This window comes from Penicillium psychrofluorescens (genome assembly GCF_964197705.1).
Source record: "Penicillium psychrofluorescens genome assembly, chromosome: 6".
NCBI classification, from domain to species: Eukaryota; Fungi; Ascomycota; class Eurotiomycetes; order Eurotiales; family Aspergillaceae; genus Penicillium; species Penicillium psychrofluorescens.
In genome coordinates this window covers 1,167,917-1,187,971 of record NC_133444.1, presented here as the reverse complement: position 1 = coordinate 1,187,971, position 20,055 = coordinate 1,167,917, and the positions used below count along the sequence as shown (strand labels likewise).

Below are 20,055 nucleotides of genomic sequence, written 5' to 3'. Positions count from 1 at the left end.
TGACTGTTCGTTCGAGACCACCTGCCTGACCTGCTCTGTCTACCTTACATTGTGTCTGCACGACACTCATTCGACCCTTGTCTGCCCATCCCTGCGATCACCGACCCTCCGGAGCGTCTTACGAATCACTCATCGGCCGCCATGCTCCAAGCGCAGAGCCAGCACGTCTTCTCCCATCAACATCAATACCCCCAGGCGGATCCCTCGTGGCTGCAACACCAGCAACAGCAGCAGCAACATCAGGCCCAGCACCCGCACCAGCCGCAGCACCAGCAGCAGCACGCCTCCCTGGTCGCCCAACAGCATGCTCAGCAGGTCCAGGCTGCCGCCGCTGCCGCGCAGCAGCAACAACAACACTATGGTCGCCTTGCCATGACTGGTAATGGCGTTGGCAATCCTGCGCAGGGCGGCGCTGGCGGGATGGGTGAGGCCGGTCTGTCCAACGTCTCCGTCATGGATGGCGGGATCAGCGAGGAGAACCGCAAAGTGTTCATCTGGGTCGCAGAGCTGCTGGACCCGGCTCGTAGAGAGGCAGCCTTGATGGAACTCAGCAAGAAACGGGAACAGGTTCCAGAACTTGCGCTGGTAATCTGGCACTCTTTTGGTAAGACTTTTTTCTTGGTGAGAATCGCAACGAGTGGAAAAGCTAACGGTCGGCAATGCACAGGCGTCATGACCGCGCTGCTTCAGGAAATCATCTCGGTCTACCCACTCCTCAACCCCTCCCAGTTGACCGCCGCGGCGTCAAATCGGGTCTGCAATGCGCTGGCGCTCCTGCAGTGTGTCGCCTCCCACAACGAGACCCGCACTCTTTTCTTGAACGGTATGCGCCCCACAATCTCTGACGGAGGTGAGATGAATACTGACATTTTCCTCTTTCTTTTTCCCAGCTCACATCCCGCTCTTCCTCTACCCGTTTCTGAACACGACATCCAAGTCGCGTCCTTTCGAGTACCTCCGCCTCACCTCGCTGGGCGTCATCGGTGCGCTGGTGAAGAATGACTCTTCCGACGTTATCAATTTCCTCCTCACTACGGAGATTATTCCCCTCTGTCTTCGCATCATGGAGACGGGATCTGAGCTCAGCAAGACCGTCGCGATCTTCATTGTGCAGAAAATCCTGCTAGACGACATTGGCTTGGCGTATATCTGTGCGACCTACGAGCGGTTCTACGCGGTGGGCACCGTTCTCAGCAATATGGTCACGCAGCTGGTGGAGCAGCAGACAGTCCGGCTTCTCAAGCACGTCGTGCGCTGCTTCCTTCGGTAAGTCTTATTTCTGGATGGTTGCGGTGCCGTTCTAACACACTCGATATAGTCTCAGCGACAACAGCAGAGCCCGGGAGGCATTGCGGCAGTGCCTGCCCGAACCCCTTCGGGATGCCACCTTCTCCTCCGTGCTCCGCGATGACGCCGCCACCAAACGCTGCCTCGCTCAGCTCCTCATCAACCTCTCCGATAACGTCTCGGACGGCGCGCCGCCGGCCATGTAAAATATTCAACACTGCATCTGTTTCTTTCATCTCGGGATATTACAAACACTTTATGACATGCATGGGACAGGCTTCAGGCGATTATCGGTCAGCAAAGGCGCAAAAGTTGTGGAAATCCATGCTCGACAAATCTTGCCCGCGAGAAACAAAAAAAAGAGTGCCGTGTCTAGTCCAGGGCTCTCGGCTCCCAAAAACCCCCAGGATTTGTCTTTTTTTTTTCTTCTTCTTTTGTTCCGTCTGTGACATTTATTCTTTTTCACTCTATATTGGGATCAATTAGGTCGGAGAGTGTGCCTGGCATGACATCTGCGTGAAAGAAGGATGGGAGGATCAAAAAACTAATCTTCTTTTTCCTTCTGTCTCTGTTGCATTTTTATCATTTGGGGGATACTATGCTCATGCTTCACTTTCTGCTGCGTTTTCCTTTCCCCCTTGTTCTTGACTTTTTGCGGTGCTGGTAGTCGGATGGCGCGGGTTTCTTCTGGTCGGCGCGGTTTTTTTCTTTTCTTTTTTTCTATTTCATTCACCCCCTCGATGACACCCCTGTGGCTCCATGTGAGATAGACCTTTGAGCGAGAGATACCACGCGTCTTTTTCTTGTACCATTGTCCTGTTCTTCTCTGAGTGTTGTCTGCGATGTACATTGTTATCTATTATTGATTTTTGTAGTGAATGGATGCCTAGAAGTGAATTTGGGACTGAATCAATCAATCGCCATCAATAGGAATAGACCTCTTCATATACCCCCTCGCAGTGACTTTCTGTAGTAGTGATAACCAACGTTACTTCATGCTTCGCATTTCCATTTCCCATTTCCTCTCCCTCACGTGACCGCTGACGCGCGCCTTCTGCGCTCGTCGCCATTTGCCTTCACGACACGAAAAAAAAAGCCCCGATTCACCACCCCAACTCCCATCCCCATTCTTGCTTTTATTGTCCCTCTCATCTTTCCTGGAGTCGCCTACTTTGCAGCTTATAGGGTCATCTCAAATCCTTTCCAAAACCTCGAGCGCGGCGAATTCACCCTGAGACCACCGGCCCACCCCGGCCTTGTCCCGCCGCGATGGGATGGCGAAAGCGCAGCCGCTCCGAGGGGGTCGCTCTTCCCGAGAAACAGAAGCAGCAGTCTCCTGAGGCACCTGGACTGCTCCAGCGCATCAGGAACAGCTGGGAGTTTGCCAGTCTCATGCAGTACATTGTCACCTTCGGGAACGTGATGAAGATTGACGAGGAGTTTGACATCGAGGTAGGATCGCTCGCTGTTTCGGAGACTGGAACTTGTGTCGCCACTCTGCTCACCACCCGGTCTGACCTGGCTGACGTTCATTTTTTCAATTCAACAGGACCTGGAAGAAGAATGCATGAAACCCGAGCCCTCTCACAAGTTATTGGAGATTGGACTGTGCCTCCTCAAATGGATCTCGTCGCATCGTGGTCTTGGGTATGTTTCCGCTGCTGTGTCTTTTGATGGAAGTCGTCACTAATTACCCCTGGTTCGGTTCGCAGGTTCGACAATTTCGACGAGTACACCCGCCGTCAGTACAATGCTAAAGCGCCTCACCACCCGAACCCCTTTGGATACGAAGAAGAGCCCTTGAAATTTTTGGATTTCGATGTCTTTTTGAAGCTTCGCGTCCTCCACCAGCTGTCGGTGTGGACCTTCTGGAACGCGGACCGCATTCGCGACAAAATGCCTGAGAAGAAGGAGAGCGAGCAGCTACAATGGGTAAGTCGCTCCTTTCTTTTTAACTGGCTTTTAAATGGACTGCGCTGACCATGAGCAGCGCGTTGAAGACTTTGGCTACGATGGCGAGGGTCGGACCTACTTCGTTCTGGACGACAACCGCATGTACCGCCGCACCGATCCTCCCATTCCTCCCGCGCCCCAGCGGCCCAAGAAGAAACCAAAGAGTCGAGCATCTCGAGGCTCGCGAGCATCGAAGCGCAAGTCAGCTGCGGCGGAAGTGGAAGAAGACCCCGACGACGAGAACAAGGAGACCAACGGTGCCGTTGCCGAGGCCAAATGGGAGTGTGTGGCTGTCACTCTTGCAGATTATCAGGACTTCCTCGAATCAATTCGGAAGACCAAAGACGCAGATGAGAAGTACCTGCGAGGCAGAATCGAGGAGTATGTCCTGCCTGTGTTGGAGAAGGCCGAGGAGGCCCAGCTGCGCAAGCAACAGAGACGCGAGAAGGAGCTTTTCAACATGCAGCTCCTTGCTGGGGCCAAACGCTCGAGCCGACTTGCTGCCAAGGAAGAAAAAGAGCGTACTGAACGGGATGCTGCCGAGGCGGCTCGGAAGCACGAACATGATTTGGCCGAGGCTCGCAGAGAGCAAGAGAGGCAACACGAGCGCGAGAACGAGAGACAGTCACGGATGATGACGCGCGAGCAACGCATCAAAGACCGGGAACAGAAGCGGATTCTTCACGAGGCCGAGCTGGAGAGAATTGCCGAGGAGCAGCAGAAGCTCGAAAATGGCGAAGGCCGTGTTTCTGCGCGGAACCTCAAGGTGGAATTGGAGAAGCAGCAGAAGAATTTGGCTGATATTACGTCGCAAGAGGATGAATGGATTTTCGACTGCTCCGGCTGTGGAGTGTACGGCGAGAACCTGGACGATGGAACACATAGTGTTGCCTGCGAAAAGTGCAACGTCTGGCAGCACAGCAAATGCCTTGGCATTTCGCAAGAAGAGGCCGAGCAAGACGATTTCCAATTCGTTTGCCGCGACTGCAAGCGGAAGGAACAGGAACTCAGCCTCCCTAAAATCCCGCCCCTGAAGTTCCGACTCAGCGCATCGGCGTCTCCGTCGTCTGTTCCTCCTGCTGAAAAGAAGCGCAAGTTAGATGAAGACGATCACGCTCCGCTGTCGCCCGTCAAAAAGTCACATGCTGCTTTGGCCAACGTGCCGGATGGACCTCGTTCTCAACCGCCGTATCCTGGCGCGCAACCGACTCTGCCTCCGCAACCTGTTGGTGCGTATGGCATGTTTCAACTTCCTCCATCTCCCGAACGACGTGCTCAGCCGACGAGCCAGACACCACTGCCGTCCTCTAGCCCTTCCCGCGCACCTTTCTCTCCTTCAACGGGTTTGAATGGCACGATGCAGTCGTCAATGGGCCAGCAGTACAAGCCGAGTCCCGACTACCGGACTCTGCCCGCTGTCCAGCAAGCTCCACATTTGCCGCCAATCTCTTCTTTCAATGCCCCTCGACCCTCATCTTCTCATTCTGGACACGGTCCAATCTACAACCAACCATCCATGTCGCCTACACAAGGCAACCGCGACGTCGGCCCTCTCGCAGGCTTCCCGCACCCTGGCCCACCCAACGGATCGCCTGCATGGAGCAATTATGCGACCCCACGCCCTCCATCCAGCCATGGAGCCCCGCCGTCTATTTCTGGCCAATACTCATCCTTTTCCAGTGCGACTCCTAACGGTAACCACCATTCCTCGCCTCCGCACAGCTCTCATGGCTTGGGCATGTCCGGAATCAGCCCAATCAAGCAGTCTCCCCGTCCCACGACTTCCGGCAGCATGGCAGGCGCCCCAGTGCTGCCACCCATCCGCAAACTCGAACCGAGCCCGAAGCTCATGGGCCGCAGATCACCGGATGCACCAATTCCGCCACCGGTCAAATGCATGACCCCAGAGCAGGAAGAGCGTCGCCAACGAGAAAATGCGATGCGGTACCAAGGCTATGGCTACCCACCCAACGGCCAGCCACACCCGATGTCTTCGCCGTCGCTGAACCGCATCCCTCCACTGGGCACCGCAGCTCCTCCGTACCAACATCATGATCCGTCTCAGTCGCCTCAACGAGGTGGCCATGTTCCTGGACAATAAAATTTTCTAGCTGGTGGTCTACTTCTACATCCGGGACTATCTGCTCGAAATCGACCCAAAAAGTGCAATTGAATCGGCAAGCTGAATTGCGCTGCACCAAATGCAGACGGTACAATTCTAGATCCCTTGGTTGTTTTTCTTGACGTTCGTTTTGACTTTCCGGGCTGGAGGTGGGTGAGTTCCTGACGTGAAGCGTGGGCGAATGGTGACTACCCGGAGATAGTTCCCGGAGACTACATCTGATTGATCGCCCGAGCGTTTTTTGGAAGATTTGAGGATACACGGGTGGTTCTTTTTTCTATTTGTTTCTTGAACTAACAGGTCTGTTTCATTGATTTGCTAGTGTTTGGTTTTTGTCTGGTGCAAAGATACAACGGGTGGTTGACCTGACCTGTTTCAACATGTCCCAACTCCAGACTGCCAATTTAAGCACTTGCACGTCTTGCCTGAAAATTGTTCGGCCCTGTGGGCATTATTGGGGGATTTTTGTCGATCGGCGTTTGTCTTTTTCCCTCCCTGTGTTTGCATCAAGATGGTCGGGGGCTTGAGACTTGAGGGGCGTTTGTTCAGATCGATCGGGAGGGAGTTCTTTTGTGTCTGTTATGGGAAGTGGGAACTGGGAATTGGAGAAATAGACAATTTCATTTCTAGGAATCTGTACTGTACTGATACTGCCTTGGGCGCTAGTGTGTTTTCTGTTGAATTGCATGTATGTCGTGGCTGCGTAGTAGAAGAGAGAACATGGACCTTATTTGTATCATCAACATTTCTATACAAACCCTAGTTTCCCTCGACTAAGCACATCATTCAAGCTACTAGCAAGTCACTTATCTCGCTAGCCCATCCAGCTAAAGACAACAGTATTGTATACTCATCCCTAGCCCAGTTCGCAATGCCTCCACAGCCCGGAATGCTACATCCGCATGCATGCCTGGCTAGGACTATTACCGATTAGCAGCAAAAGACAGATGGTACATACAACAGATAGCATAATAGACAGAGCGCGCATACAATCTGTGGCTCAGAGCATGGTAGCCCCGGTCTCTTGCCTTGGGCTTTGGCCTTTCTCCCCCCTTATTACGTGGCAAACAATGTTCGAGACGAGTCACTTCCAAGAACGGGCTGGATGAGCTACCTAATCGTCGTCAACCGTCCCATAATTAACTTCCTGGCCAAGGGTCCAGCACGGAATTTCCGAACGATGACATGCTCCTAATGATGAGAACTTGGTTATAATTTATCAGCCAGCGATCTGAGTAGCTAGAAGACGCGCCAGGATTGTTACTGTCCTGTTATGTACGGCCTAGTAACTAACTCGCCACGATATCGGTAGGTGCTAATGCAATGGTGGTCCAGATTAGTTGCAGTAGCCTTTCCCACGCAATTTAGTAGGCGTGCAACTCTCGACAGTCTGGATGCAGCAACTGCAGCCACCGAAGCAGCTTAGCGAGACCTTCAATTTAATTTCGTGGCGATAACAGTTGACCTATCCATTCCGGACTGTCCGACGAACCACCAACCCAAAGAGTTTCGCCTCTGTATATCGATGTCATGGGTATGTGTCTCTCGGTAACTAACCAGAGACCTAATTCTTCAATGGAGAGGGGGAGGGAGGGAAGAGGGATAATCCTCCTCCACCTCCCGGAACACGCGCAACGAACCCCCAGATCTAGATCGCCAGTGCCGACGCGGGAAGAAATAAAACGGATCCCATCCCTCCCGGCACTTATGCTGATTCGTCGTAGTGTCGGGTCTCAATGGCGCTCGTAATACGATGTACGAGGGAGCCGCAGTTGAGACTCCTTTGGCGTTCGGACTCCGGCTGACACACGGTCGCAAACTTAGTTAGTGGTAGACAGCCAAACAGATGTGACAGAAGGAATGCGGAGCTTGTCCTGGCGCAGTCACTCCTCCTCTTCTTCTGTTCCCCGGGGAAATGTCGCGGTCTTCTTCTCGCTGGAGCCATTCCGTGAAGGTATCCCATCCACGGTTCTATCTGAGCTTGCTTCCCAGTGAAGAAGAAGACCATCTTACTCTCTCTCGCTCTTCTGCCACAAGCTTTCCGTTGACCCGTCACTCATCGGAGATGCCGAAAGTTCAGAGATGAGAGAATCCCCCGCCCTCGGGAACTTACAATCTCGCTTCTGCGTCCATACATACTGGACTTGTACTTTTTATGGATTGGCGCGGGGGGGCGAATCATGGCTCTTCGCTCTAATTTGTCATGGCAGCCGTTGGGCATCGGCGGGGGTTTGGGGAGATCTTAGTCTCAGAGCTATTGGATCGGCGTGCGGTTGCACCTGCGCTAGTACGAGAGTTAGGTCTCACGCAGTGAGCTTTTGACCGGAAAAGTCTCTGGCATCTCGCTCTTGGGTCTGCATTTCTGTTTCTTTTCTTGTGCTATATAAACTATTCAACCAACCTGCAGATGCCCAAGAAACAGCTGCTGTCTGAAGACAAGACTCCACTTGTCAGATCCCCGTTCTATACTCGAACGGGCAACTTCCGTTAGCCGCTTAGCCTAAATTAGCGTGTGATGATGAGGATCTCCCATGGCTGGCTCGCGTAGACACGGCAGATAGAGTGTGACGGGGGCCAATCACGCGATCTTACCCCAGTCGACGCAATCCACAGGTACCCTGTACCGCCAAATTTTGGGCCCGGGCCAGGGAACCAAAGGTAGAAGGTACCGGTGGATCGAGTCTTGACGATCCAAAGCAGGTGACCGCAATCGTCTGCGGAACTAACGGGGACACCGAGGTCTGACCAGGGTTCATTGGCTGTTGCCGGTTACGGACTGTCTCTTTGGATCCGCCGTGCGAGAGCTCTTGTCCCTGGAGTGACTATCATGACGCCGTCTTCTAAATATCACTTTCTTATTCAAGCACCGACGAAGTCGGTAGCATGTTCCGCCCTGGTCAGTCTAGACAGGTCGTTTCTTCAGAGTGACCCAATGGGTCGAGGTTCGGCTCCAATGTACTGGTATGGACAACTCTCATGCGGCGCAGTCAAAATGGCGCAGTCAAGCAAGGGCTTCCTGATACGGGAGCTGCCAGAGACATGCAGATGGGCGGCCACGCATTCCACACGTGGTTGTTGGGAGCATAATACGATGGAGGTTCGCCCAAATTCGAGGACTGCACACCCATCGCGCCCCAGTGGGCGTCTATTCCTTTGGATGATCGACACCGGCCAGCAACGCTATTCGCAGGACAGTCTCGGCCCAACGAGGCAAACACGGCAAAGGCCTCGCCGGTTGCATGCAGGCAGAGAACCATCGACTCTTCTCCGCCAATCCCGGTAGCCGTCAGATTGTTGGTGATAGACAAGCTTGGTCCTAATGGTCACATCCCGCACGAGTCCGTCTTTTCTGTCTGCAACCCCTCCTTCCTCGAACGACCTTGTTCGCAATGTGGCAGCCACTCGCGTGGCAAACAAATACAGCCCAGGCGCCCCAAGTTGAGGACACCCCGGCGATGTCGAATAGCAGCCTTCCATTTGCGTGATTTTCCATGGCGCTTCCGGCCTGCCACCCCCCCCTTCCCTCTCTCCTACCCTGCCCTGGATGTGGCAACCTGAGGGGCTCAACAGATAGGCTTGCCCTTGTCCTAAACCAAGCCAAGCCTCCTTCCAGGTTAGGGTCGGCCAGCCGAGTTGTTGGCGACGGCAGGCAATCACCGCCCACTGATCTACGCACGGGCAGCAGTCTCCTCCTCCTGTTGGGATGGCGCGACGGGGGGATCACCAAGGTTTAGGCCGCACTCGCCCAACTAAACACCCCTGCAGAAGAGGCAGAGCCGGGGCGCAATGGAGATGATTGCCTCAGGCTAAAAAGTGACCTTGATGCGATCAACTTGTGGCCCCAGAAGAGGATCTATTCCTAAAAGGATCTCCCCGAGTGGTTGAAGATAATAATAACCCTCCCCATGAGCCGCATGAAACGAGGCTCCTCTATCTTTAGATACAGCGCCGGAATAGGAACAACCAGGAGGCTCCCATGAAACGCAACAACGGTCAGAGAGTGAGACCGCGGAGTAAGCCCCCTGTCCAAAAGGGCGCAGGTCAGCCGACTGAAGTGGCTTATCACCAGCCCTTCTCAACCTTCCAGAAGGTCTTGGAAGGCTATGAGTGGCTCCGAGTGGGGAACCCTTGCTGTCAATCGGTCAAGAACTGCAGTGCGGGACCGACTGGTTTGGAAGGCCTGAGCACTGGTTCGTGCGTCTCCCCGATGGCGTTTCACTGGTCTGTGTCTGCAGGAATTTGGAATTCGCGTGGCAGCTAGTAACTAGTACATGCCACTGTCTAATATGCTTAAACTGGGTTGCACATATCATATGTATGATTCTCTGGACGCGACTTTAGGAAATTTAGAGTTGCTGCCTCCACGATCATCCGGCCCAGATGCAAAGCCGGTGCAGATTGGACTATCTGGAGATAAGCTCGGGGACCACATCTCCCCCGTCAGCAACCACATGGCTATGCAGGTGCACGCTTCGGGTATCAGCCCTCGACGGAGAGTTTGTCACTAAGATTGTAAACCACATGGAAGAGGCGCAGGGTCTCCCCGGGCTGAATGCATGTTCAACAAAGAGAGACGGGCCTGAAAGGCGTTGAGAAAACGTGGTCGGGCGTTCCTGCGGACGCCAGGAAGCCTCAGTCAAGCTCATCCCTCACCGCTGTCGATAATATCAAAGAAACAGCCCCGGTCCGACTAGACCATTTCCGGCGAGTCGAGGCAGACAGCAGCCAATAAGCGCCAGGCGCGATGCGTCTAGCCCTGTCGCAGACTGGGACTCGACAGGGACTTTTTAGCGTGCAGTAATAATGACCATGCTGGCAATCATAATAATAGTAGAAGGGGGGGGCTTTGACCGGGAAGAGAGGAAGTCCAGGTGTAGATCAGTTTCGGTGGCTGTACTGCCACGTGACGACAACAGCCCCAATGTGATGAGATGCAAAAGTCGGCAGATGGAGGTGAATCTGGGCTCCATCACATTTTCATCCACGGAACGGTCGTGGCTACCTCGCCGGCTCTGATCTGGGACCCTTCTGAGAGAGGCCTTAATACGGTCTAGCGGCCAGTGGGATCGCGGGCAAGTTCACTCCAATCAACTTCCGTTGGACTGTCCGGAAGCATCAACCACTCGGAGCAGACCAATAAGAGGAGTATCTCGGCTGTAGCCGACTCCACCTGTCAGCGTCTACGTCGATCGGTAGATTTCCACTCTGGCTCTAACTCAATCCGTACTACTGTATAACTGTGAATTTGACTAGGGGAGACCCACCTTGTCACCCGATCTCGCGAGTCTAGCCTCCCTCCCGTTAGTCCCAAATCCATAGTTCGCCCATTCGTAGCAGCCCGTTCGCTTTACTAATATCGATCGCCCTTCACGTGGCGTTCAGACTGTTGCCTTCTCTGGCCTAACCCAGATGTCATCCATGGTTCTAACAGCATACAAACCCGAGAGCAGCCTAGGATCCAAATCTAAGTATATATCGAGTCTCACACTATGATGGTACGCCTATGTGAGGCTGGGGAGGGGCAGATCCGCGATCGCAATGCCCTGGAACGAGCCGCTAGTAATTTATCCCTTAGCGTAAAAAATGACAGTTAACGCGTTGATGTTCTGCAGGCTTAGCTCGGCAGTCGTCCATCCCCTATTTGAAAATCACCCCCTCTTTTGGCAGAGAGGGAGGTAGGAACTGGAGAGTTTCGAGCTCTGCCTTTTATCACGGTGTAGACGTAGGATCAGAGGCAAAATTGCCACCAGCAAGATAGGGTATGCAGAAAGAGCCGCCCTCATGGGGAGACTCGCGTATTGACCAACGGGGGGCATGCAGTTGGCATTATTGCTTTTTTGTTCCGGCGGCGCAGCTGTTTTCCCTCCCCTCATACATGCCACGGAGCTGACCAAATCGGCCGAAACTTCTGGGTCTCTCGGGGAGCGCCAATCTGGGTGGTCCATACCCCGGTACATCTCTCTTTTTTCATTTGCATCCGTCTTGTTCCATCCCCGGATGCCGTGCAGCGAGGCGGGAAGAGGAAGTGGTCCGTGGTTGAATAAATTGGGTAAATGGTCCAGAGCAAAGCATGCCACGCGGGCTGTTTCCCCGACCTAATCAGTTGAATTAATTAATTATCCTATCTAGACGTCAAGACCGGCGGTATATCCCACCACGCCCACCCCCTTTCGCCTCCATATTTGGCACAAAGACGTAACAAGGGTTTGGGGCTTAGAGGGTACGGGATAGGGGATAAGAGGCAGATCCGTCCGGGATGCAATCATAATGCGCACGCAATGCACGCCCTCCCAAATAAAATAAAATTATTAAAGAAAGGAAAAAAAAAGGAAGGAAAAAAGGAAAAATAAGAAGCTCGAGCGAATAAGATCATGGCAGGGCTGTCATTGCGCCAATCGACCAGACTAGGACAAAGACGGGCCAGAAGACAAGGATTAGCCAAAATAAAATAATAGGAAAAATCCAAAAAATAATACAATAATAATAATAATGATAATACAGCACTAATCGTGACCAAGGGACATAGATCCACGCCATCGTATTGTTAATTCCAATCTTCTGCGCCGCCGCGTCTCGCTGCTTGAGTCAAGGGTGAACCCCGGCTCTAGATTGGGGTGTTTGCAACGGTTCGTCGCGGTCTCTTTGCGACCGTCCCCGGTCGATTCCTTATTTATTCTTCATTGCCTCCTGGCGGATCAATCGATTAGACTCTAAGCACACGTCTTCCCCTACATATCAGTCCCATTTACCTCTTCCAGACATCTTCTTGACCCATTTACCACTTCTATCTTCTTCGTTTGTCTTTCCATGGAAAAAGAGGACACCTGCATTGGCTGTCCCAAAGACAAACCCAATTGAATTGTGTGCCTGTTTGTTTCACCTGCCGTCGGCCCTCTGTGTGGCCAGTGTCTAAGAATCCGTCTTGCTTTCAGATGCAGGACGGCCCTTCCCGGCGTGATACAACAGACGGGCGTTCCCTTCCTCCTCTTCTTCCCCTTCTTTTCCCTTTCTAGAAGTCAATATCCCCATCTTCTTTCTTTCTCTCTGCTCCCCGACACCCTTCCGGAATAGCCTGCGATTCGGGTTGTCCCTGACCCGACCCGCTCTATTTCTTCCTGGTCGCAGAAACAACCTCCCCAACATGACTCTCAGAATCATTCCCACTCCTCCTTCGCCTCCCCGGTCTACAGACGGAGATCCGACGCCGGAAGAGAGCTATCAACAGTCTGGGCCATATCCGCCTGTCTACAACATGGCCGATCCGATCAAGATGGAAGGCGACGAGATCCATTCAGGCTTTGTGCCGCAGTCAGTGTCAACGGTAAGTCTCTCCTTTTGATATTTACTCTTGTCGACCTGCTCTGAACAATCCGCAGCTCTATGCCTCTCCCTCGCCATATTTCCAGCGCGCCTTGCAGTATCCCCCGATGCCACTCCAGGCCCAGGTAAGTACCATCATTCTTATGAAAGACAACCAAGCTGACAGGATTACTTAGATGGTTGTGCCAGGCCCCCATACCAGCACGCCTCCTCCAACCTCAGATGAGGAACTTGTTCCTTGTCCAGTTGCAACGCCGCCACCAAAAAGCTCGCCGCCGCGCCGGCGAGCGCCAACGCCTAAAGCCAAGCTCAGTCGGTCGCCTAAAGCACGGCGAACTCGCGAGCGCAGAGAGGCAGATACGCCTGAGACCTCGTTCGATTCGTCGTCCTCAAAGGAGCTGTACATTCCGCTGCCATTGAGCGAGCTGACCAAACACATGACAGATGTCCCCATCAAAGACATTGAAGGCTTCGTGAACAGATCATTCGAGGAGCGGTGGGAAGAGGTCAAGCAGAAAGGGAGGATCACCCGGCCGATGAACTCGTTCATGCTCTACAGATCGGCATATACGGATCGCATCAAGCGATATCTGAACCAGACCAACAACCAGGCCGTTTCGCGCGCCTGTGGGCTCGGTTGGAAATTGGAGCCGAAGTACATCCGGGAGAAATACGAGCGATATGCTTGCATAGAGCGCGACGAGCACGCCAGAGCACATCCGGACTATAAGTTCTCGCCATCCAAGGACAGCAAGACCCCTCCAGCTCGGAAACGAAACAGTGCAGACGAAGCGGTCAACACCCCATCCTCAACCTGCGATCCCGCTACCCCCAGCGACTGGGATGATGTCGACTACCACAGCACTCCGGGCTCATCATTCCTCCTGCACAACCGCTGGCAAAGCTTCGACGTCAACCGCGTGCGCAACATCAGTCGCACTTCCACTCCCTTTGACGCAGACTCCGTGCCAATGCCCAGCTCCTGGAGCATGAGCTATCCCGGCCGCATGGAGGTTGCACACGGTCTGCCAACAGTGGTGCACCCCAGCGCTCTGCAAATGGACATGCACTACCGCCGTCCTAGCCCTCCTCCCCAGGATGCGCAATACGGCTCGCCGAGCAGTACCCTGGCCGCTCTACCCGGTGCCACACACCACGAGCTGCTCCAGCCTCAACCCATGTATCCGGTCGCCACCTGCCTGACAGAGACCGGCCACATGGACCCCAAGCTCCTTTCCTACGAGAGCGGCCCTCCTCCGGCCGGGAGTGGTGCGGCCTTTCCTGCGCCGCCGTCTTACTCTGTGTGGAACAACGACGCTGCCGGCAGCACCTACCTGACCACCTCGGCATCCTCGGTGCCCCCAAGCCCGGCTTCGTATTACCCCACACAGGTCGCATCTGTGTATCACCACCACCAGGGCATGCATATGGCTGATGGTCGGGACCCGTCATGGGGTATGCACCACCATGGAGCCAGCAGCGCTGAGTTTGAGCCCTGGTTCGAACAACAGTCAAGCTATTGAGTGGTCTTCGTGTGATATCTTCCTACGATGATCATGATACCAAGTTGGCGAGGCCCGATATCTGCTGGCTGACTGGGCTCCTTGAGTACCGGGAACTCGGTCATGCTGAAGGGGTTTCTTTTATGGGAAATCCCCTAAAAGCATGAAACAATACTGGATGGCGTCAGGCGTACGAGAGAACCCGTTTTCTTTCCCTTTAGTTTCTTCCTTATCTATTTCTCTATCTCTTTGGGATCTATGTTTTGATTTTATTGTTCTCATGTTTCTCTATTCCCTTGTGTCTGTATTTCTTCCGATTATCTCACTGGTTCTGGGTGCTGGACGGGATTTTGATTTCTGTGACTTTAGTTGGATTAGAAGGCGGGCGGTCTTCTGCTCTTTATTTTACTTGTTCTGAATGAACTATTCTCCTACATACTGTCAGTGCTTGTATTTGACTTTGAACAGAACCGCATCTTGCTCCATTGTATGTTGGCTATCTCTCTCTCTCCACATTCTCTTCAAACATTCTTCGACGAACCAAGAAAACTATGATCTATTTGCGCAAAGATCACGCATAATCGTATCTTTTCCCAGTTATTTTGTACTCATCATCTCTGACCTAGCCCTAAGTCTGGCACAACAATCTCACCGCCCGGGACACCATACACCGCCCACGACAACTTGTAGCTCTCCGTGTTCAACTTCGACTATCCACATCCACACCCTTCGAAGCGACCAATCGTTCCATAAGACGTCCTACCGGGCCGTCCTTTCGTCCTCTCATCACCCCCCCCATATACATCCAACGAGCCCCGAGCGATCTTCCCCACTACTCTCCTCTCGCCGCCCCTCAATTTGCCCCTCCTCAGAAACGACCAAACAACAAGCACACCACCAATCCATTCCACTCCATAATAATCCAAACAAAATGTCGATCCCCAACGAAGCCCTCCAAAAAGTGAGTAGCAATACCCAGCCCCATTGCCCGGGGTCCAAACACCCAGACCTTGCGCGAGCCAAGTGTACCCTACGCTCTATAAATCCCTCCCATGTGCTAACGCGCCGTTTCCAGCTCCTCCAAGAGATCGAGGCCCGCGCCATAGCCTCGCAGCAACAAATCAGTCTCACCAAGTCCCAAATGACAGCCAAGCAGCGCGACGTGCGCATGCTCCAGCTGACATCGAAGGAGCTGTCCGAGCTGCCGGCGGAGACGGGTGTTTATGAGGGTGTGGGCAAGATGTGAGCATCTCCCTTTCTTTTCCCCTCCTTCTTTTGTAGAAAGAGGTATGACCTTCAGCTATAAATACAGACTAACGGTCGAAAAAAACAGGTTCGTCAACGTCCCCATCGACGCAGTGAACAAGCGTCTTGCGCGCGAGAGCTCCGAGGCTACGGCGGATATCACCAATCTCGAGAAGAAGCTCCATTACCATGAGACGACGCATAAGAATAGTCGGGAGAATTTGGAGCAGATTCTCAAGTCGGGAGGGAGGGCTTGAAGTGATTAGCGTGTGAAGGAATTACGACGTATCCTGGCAGCACAATGGCCTGCTTTGTCTGGTGGAGACCTGGGGTCGAGTGCTAGGGTCGTACCGGACCCAGCATTCGGAAGCGAAGGGGATGGCTTCATGGTGGAAGAAGCAGGACGGTGCACTCGCACTGAACGAAACGATTCGTTCTAGTCCTATACTACGGGCTAAGTATTGACTACATGGATACCCGGCTGGAGTTTTATGCGGATTTGAAAGGAAAAGATGAGCAGCCGATACACACACCGCGTCTTAACGTGATTGAGACACGTGTGGACAAAGCGTGCCGGCCTCAATAACTATGTTCCCGAAATAGCCCATGGTGCTACAAATAAACAACACGATTGAACAATACGATTGTCAGAGGCGTCGGTCGACATGTAGAATAATTATCCCACCATGAGGGCGCATCGACAGCCGGCATGCCCAAAGCGGCGGTGGGGCCATGAGCTTATCTCTGCAACGGCATCGGCACGTGTGGAATGCAGCGTGGAGAATCAAGAGATCCTCGCAAGAATGCGGACGACATCTGTAACCTACCTTGCACTGCGACGGTAGTCCGGGCCCTGCCCTAACCGGGCGAGGTTCCAGGAACGGCAGCACGTAGAATCGATAGTTCATATAAGACCTGCCAGATCGTAACTACATGTCCCTAGTCAGTCGCCTACCAAAACAAGATGCAAGAATGATCTACACCACCAACCACACCATCCGGCCCTGGCGAATAGCCCTAGGCGCCATTGGCGTCATCCTCGTGATATGGCTCCTGAGTCCACGCCTACGCCTGACGCCCGTGCGAGCGGTGAGTGACCTCGATATTAAAAATGACGTGTGGCGCGTGGCACCAAGCTAACAGGCAATCGCCCCGTCGGTCTCCACAGTCCGTGGAACATTACCTCGCCGGTAATGCCCGCGATAGAGCGAGAGGAGGATGGGAGACGCTGTCTCTGGCCGGGTTTCAGAATACCGGTGAACGGGACAAATCCTGCGACAGTCGGAAACAGGTTGGGGCGATCGGTGTGCGGAGGAGTGTCGATTTACGGGAAAATCTTACGCTGGCGGTCCAGGAGCTGCGGAAGTATCCACAGATCGAACGGGACTTCCGTAATCAGAGCCTGCCGTTTCCTGACTTTGTCGATGCATCCTGGGCCGAGCTGGCTGGGTCGGGCGTCTGGCTGCCCCAGCAGCATGTATACCTGACCGTCAACCAGGTGATCTACTATCCATCGGGGAACGGGGCGGTGCCGACAATCGGTTTCCTGCACGGGCGGGTCTTCGACAGGCACTGGAAGCACCTGCCGAGCTATACGATCGAATGGAACGGTGAGCAGGTTACCTTTCCGCGGTTTTTCGACGTGCCCGTGGACTGGGAGGAGAACACGACGTTTCTCGGTCCCGCAGACCCGCGCGTCGTCCTGCAGGAGAACATGCCCGGCGCGGAGCCGGTGATTGTCTTCAACATGGCCGCGACGCAACAGCCCGAAGGAAACTGGAGACAGGCCATGTGGATTCACCGTCCCTTTTCAAACTTCAGCACTGCACTCACGATCCGCAACGAGGAGCCGCGGTTGGTCGAGAAAAATTGGGCACCCTTCTTCCATGGCAATGAATCCCAACTCCAAATTCCGAGCCACCACTTGCACTTCGTGTACACGCTGCAGCCGCTCCAGATCCTCCGCTGCTCACTGTCGGACGGGTTCTGCGACTGGGCATTCCAGTCCGAGGACCCAGAGACGCCGCGGCAGCGGATCGAAGACGACCCGGACAGCCAGGGGAGCATGCGAGGGGGCACGAATTTCCTGCGGGTTCCGATTCCCTCTGCAGAAAACAACGACGTGCATCTATACGCAGGGTTCCCGCGCATCCGTCTCCTCGGCGGGTGCAGTCCCAACGTCACCTACCGTCCGGAGCTCGTGGTGCTTGCCAGCGTGGGACAGGCGTTCCACGTCGTATATGCCAGTGACGTGATTGATTTCGGGACCGCCGTGCTAGACGGGCAACACTCGCCCTGTGAAGACGAGGCGCGGATCTTGAATCCCCACGGGATCATCCACTGGGATCGGCGGGTGCAGCATGATCTGATGCAGTTGGTGGTTAGCGTCGCCGATAAGACGACCCAGGTGGTCCGCATTCGCGGGGTATTAGGGCTTATTGTTCGGTCGCTGCCGGATTTGTTTCGGGGAGGGTCCTGGGCGGCTGGGGGGCGGCAAGTGGTGGAGTGTGCGGTGCAGGCGGCGGTTAAGGAGAGTGTAGTTCCCTAGGGGATCCATGGCTCAGCCTGACCGAACCGTGGTCCTCGAACTTTGAAAGTCAACATCTCAAATCGTAGTGTCCAACAGGACAAGGGATCCTCCTGCTTGGGTAGTCACTACATAACCGGCTGTTACCAAGCGGACAGAGTGGAGTAGCGGTGGCTGGGATGACGAGATGAGCCTGACTGGAGGTTCAGCCTAACTGGCGGTTTCAGCTGACATTAAATACGCCGCGGTCTCGGCTTTTCTCTTTTTCTCTTCTTACCCACTTCCCAGGGAATCGTGTGCGAGTATAGTTACTCGGTAACTATACTTATTTGTCCTGAAGGACACCCGGTGCTATACCGAGTACACCTACTGCCAGCCCTCGATAAGCGCTCGTATACGCACCCCTCCGTTTCAGCTGCCCCTCTTTTCTCTCGTTTTCTCTTCGTCACGCACTTTCGTCTCTTCTTCCCATCCCATTTATTCCTTTCATCCATTTATACATATTAAACCATTCTCACCACCACCACCATGCCTCAACGGGTCCGGGTCATCGACGACGAGGACAGCGATGACTTCTCCGAAACCGACATCTCCATGCGCGGCGGGCGAGGCCTCCGAGCCTCTGTCCGACGCCGCTCGATCTCACGACGCCGCGACGCAGAGACCCTCCTAGCCCCGCCCATGTCGACCCGCGTGCATCGCTCCTCGTCGACAGGCGGCCGACGCGGGCGGGAGCAGCCGACCGTGATGGTCGTCAACGAGATGCTCCAAGACAACCAGCAGACCAACAAGCCGCGGCGGGTGCAGCAGCGGATCAACGACGAGGAGCTCTTCGAGGACTTTAGCCGGTCGCCGCGCCGGGGCCGTGCGACCAGCGGCGTGTCGCGGGATCCGTCCCCGCTGCAGCGGGACTATGATCTCGTCGTCGGCCAGCGCATGCTCGACCGCAACGATATGCGCCAGGACTGGGAGATCTGGAAGCAGCAGCAGGAGATTGAGAGATTGGAGCGCGAGCTCCAGGAGGGTCAGCACGCTCCGCGCGAAATACGACTGCTCCGTGAGGAAGAGGAGTTTGAGGATGAGATCAGTGAGCGGCTGCGTCGACTGCAGCGGCTGGAGCGGAAGAGTGGGTCGGAGCAACAGCGCCGGGAAATGGAGCGGGAGTGGAAAATCAGAAGGCTCGAGGAGCAGGAGCGGGAGGCGGCGCAGGAGAGCGAGATCAAGGCCAAGATTAGGGAGGCGAAGCTGAAAGAGATTGCGAAGATGAGGGAGGAGGAAGAGGAGAGGGAGAGGGTGAAGAAGGAGCTGAAGGATGAAGAGGCTCGTCAGGCGCTCAAGGAGGCCGAGAGGAAGAAGAAGGAACTTGAGATGAAGAAGGCTGCGGTGGAGGAGTGGAAGCTGGATCAGGAGCGGAAGAAGCTCAAGGAGAAAGAAGAGGCCGACAAGCGCGACAGGGAGTTTCGTGAGAGACTCAAGGAACTTGGCTATACGGATGAGCAGATTGAGGATATGCTGAACAAGAACAAGAGGCCCGAGGAGAAAGAGGAGAGAGAGGAGAAATGGATCAGGGTATGCCCCATCCTCCTCTATTTGATCTAATTGCAGAGGCTGACAACGCTCCCAGGTCCATCGCAAACATCTGATGCCCGAGACCTTGATAGCCTACGAGCTCCCCTGGGAATGGGATGTGGTAAGGTGCCTTCGCAACGAATTTCTGGCTTGTTGGCTGACCTGTTCAATAGCGCGACCAGAACTACATCGTCATCAAGAAATGGGTCGACCAGGACTTCCAGGACAAGCTCTTCTCGCACACCAGGCGGATCCGCGAGGGCAAAGTGCTCACGCAGACCTCCAGCTCCACGACCGAGCTCCGCGTCAACGACCGCAACAAGGACAAGATGTTCCTCGTGCGGAAGAAGAGCCCGAGCCGCAAGTCGTGGCTCTTGACCTAATGGTGGTTTGCTTTTTTTGCGTTCTACGATGAGACCCGGACTTGGATGTTTTGAATTTTTGTTCTTTTCTTTTCTTTTATTTCTTGAGTTGAGACATTGGGTTGGTGATGGTGGTGGTTTCAGCAACAATTGACATGAGATGATGAC

The 20,055-nt window shown here is 54.2% G+C and overlaps 6 protein-coding genes across 6 annotated transcripts; all 6 read left to right on the top strand.

Moving 5' to 3' along the window:
* Nucleotides 1-141: 141 nt before the first annotated feature.
* On the top strand, nt 142-1,493 carry PFLUO_LOCUS8975 (CCR4-NOT complex subunit Rcd1; the record flags this gene model as incomplete). The annotated part of the gene is made up of 4 exons (XM_073786753.1): nt 142-604; nt 668-823; nt 891-1,266; nt 1,319-1,493. The coding sequence occupies 4 exons, from the start codon at nt 142-144 to the stop codon at nt 1,491-1,493; spliced, it is 1,170 nt and encodes a 389-aa protein (XP_073642978.1).
* A 1,063-nt stretch (nt 1,494-2,556) lies between these two features.
* PFLUO_LOCUS8974 (uncharacterized protein) lies at nt 2,557-5,341 on the top strand (the record flags this gene model as incomplete). Its single annotated transcript, XM_073786752.1, has 4 exons — nt 2,557-2,739; nt 2,837-2,934; nt 3,000-3,219; nt 3,278-5,341. 4 exons carry the CDS (start codon nt 2,557-2,559, stop codon nt 5,339-5,341), a joined length of 2,565 nt encoding a protein of 854 aa, XP_073642977.1.
* Nucleotides 5,342-12,503: 7,162 nt separating this feature from the next.
* On the top strand, nt 12,504-14,205 carry PFLUO_LOCUS8973 (uncharacterized protein; the record flags this gene model as incomplete). Its single annotated transcript, XM_073786751.1, has 3 exons — nt 12,504-12,683; nt 12,739-12,807; nt 12,859-14,205. The coding sequence occupies 3 exons, from the start codon at nt 12,504-12,506 to the stop codon at nt 14,203-14,205; spliced, it is 1,596 nt and encodes a 531-aa protein (XP_073642976.1).
* Nucleotides 14,206-15,115: 910 nt separating this feature from the next.
* On the top strand, nt 15,116-15,686 carry PFLUO_LOCUS8972 (uncharacterized protein; the record flags this gene model as incomplete). The annotated part of the gene is made up of 3 exons (XM_073786750.1): nt 15,116-15,145; nt 15,260-15,426; nt 15,518-15,686. 3 exons carry the CDS (start codon nt 15,116-15,118, stop codon nt 15,684-15,686), a joined length of 366 nt encoding a protein of 121 aa, XP_073642975.1.
* Nucleotides 15,687-16,540: 854 nt separating this feature from the next.
* Nucleotides 16,541-17,977, top strand: PFLUO_LOCUS8971 (Beta-mannosyltransferase 1; the record flags this gene model as incomplete). The annotated part of the gene is made up of 1 exon (XM_073786749.1): nt 16,541-17,977. The coding sequence occupies one exon, from the start codon at nt 16,541-16,543 to the stop codon at nt 17,975-17,977; it is 1,437 nt and encodes a 478-aa protein (XP_073642974.1).
* A 507-nt stretch (nt 17,978-18,484) lies between these two features.
* PFLUO_LOCUS8970 (uncharacterized protein) lies at nt 18,485-19,908 on the top strand (the record flags this gene model as incomplete). The annotated part of the gene is made up of 3 exons (XM_073786748.1): nt 18,485-19,525; nt 19,581-19,646; nt 19,699-19,908. 3 exons carry the CDS (start codon nt 18,485-18,487, stop codon nt 19,906-19,908), a joined length of 1,317 nt encoding a protein of 438 aa, XP_073642973.1.
* Between the last annotated feature and the right edge of the window lie 147 nt (nt 19,909-20,055).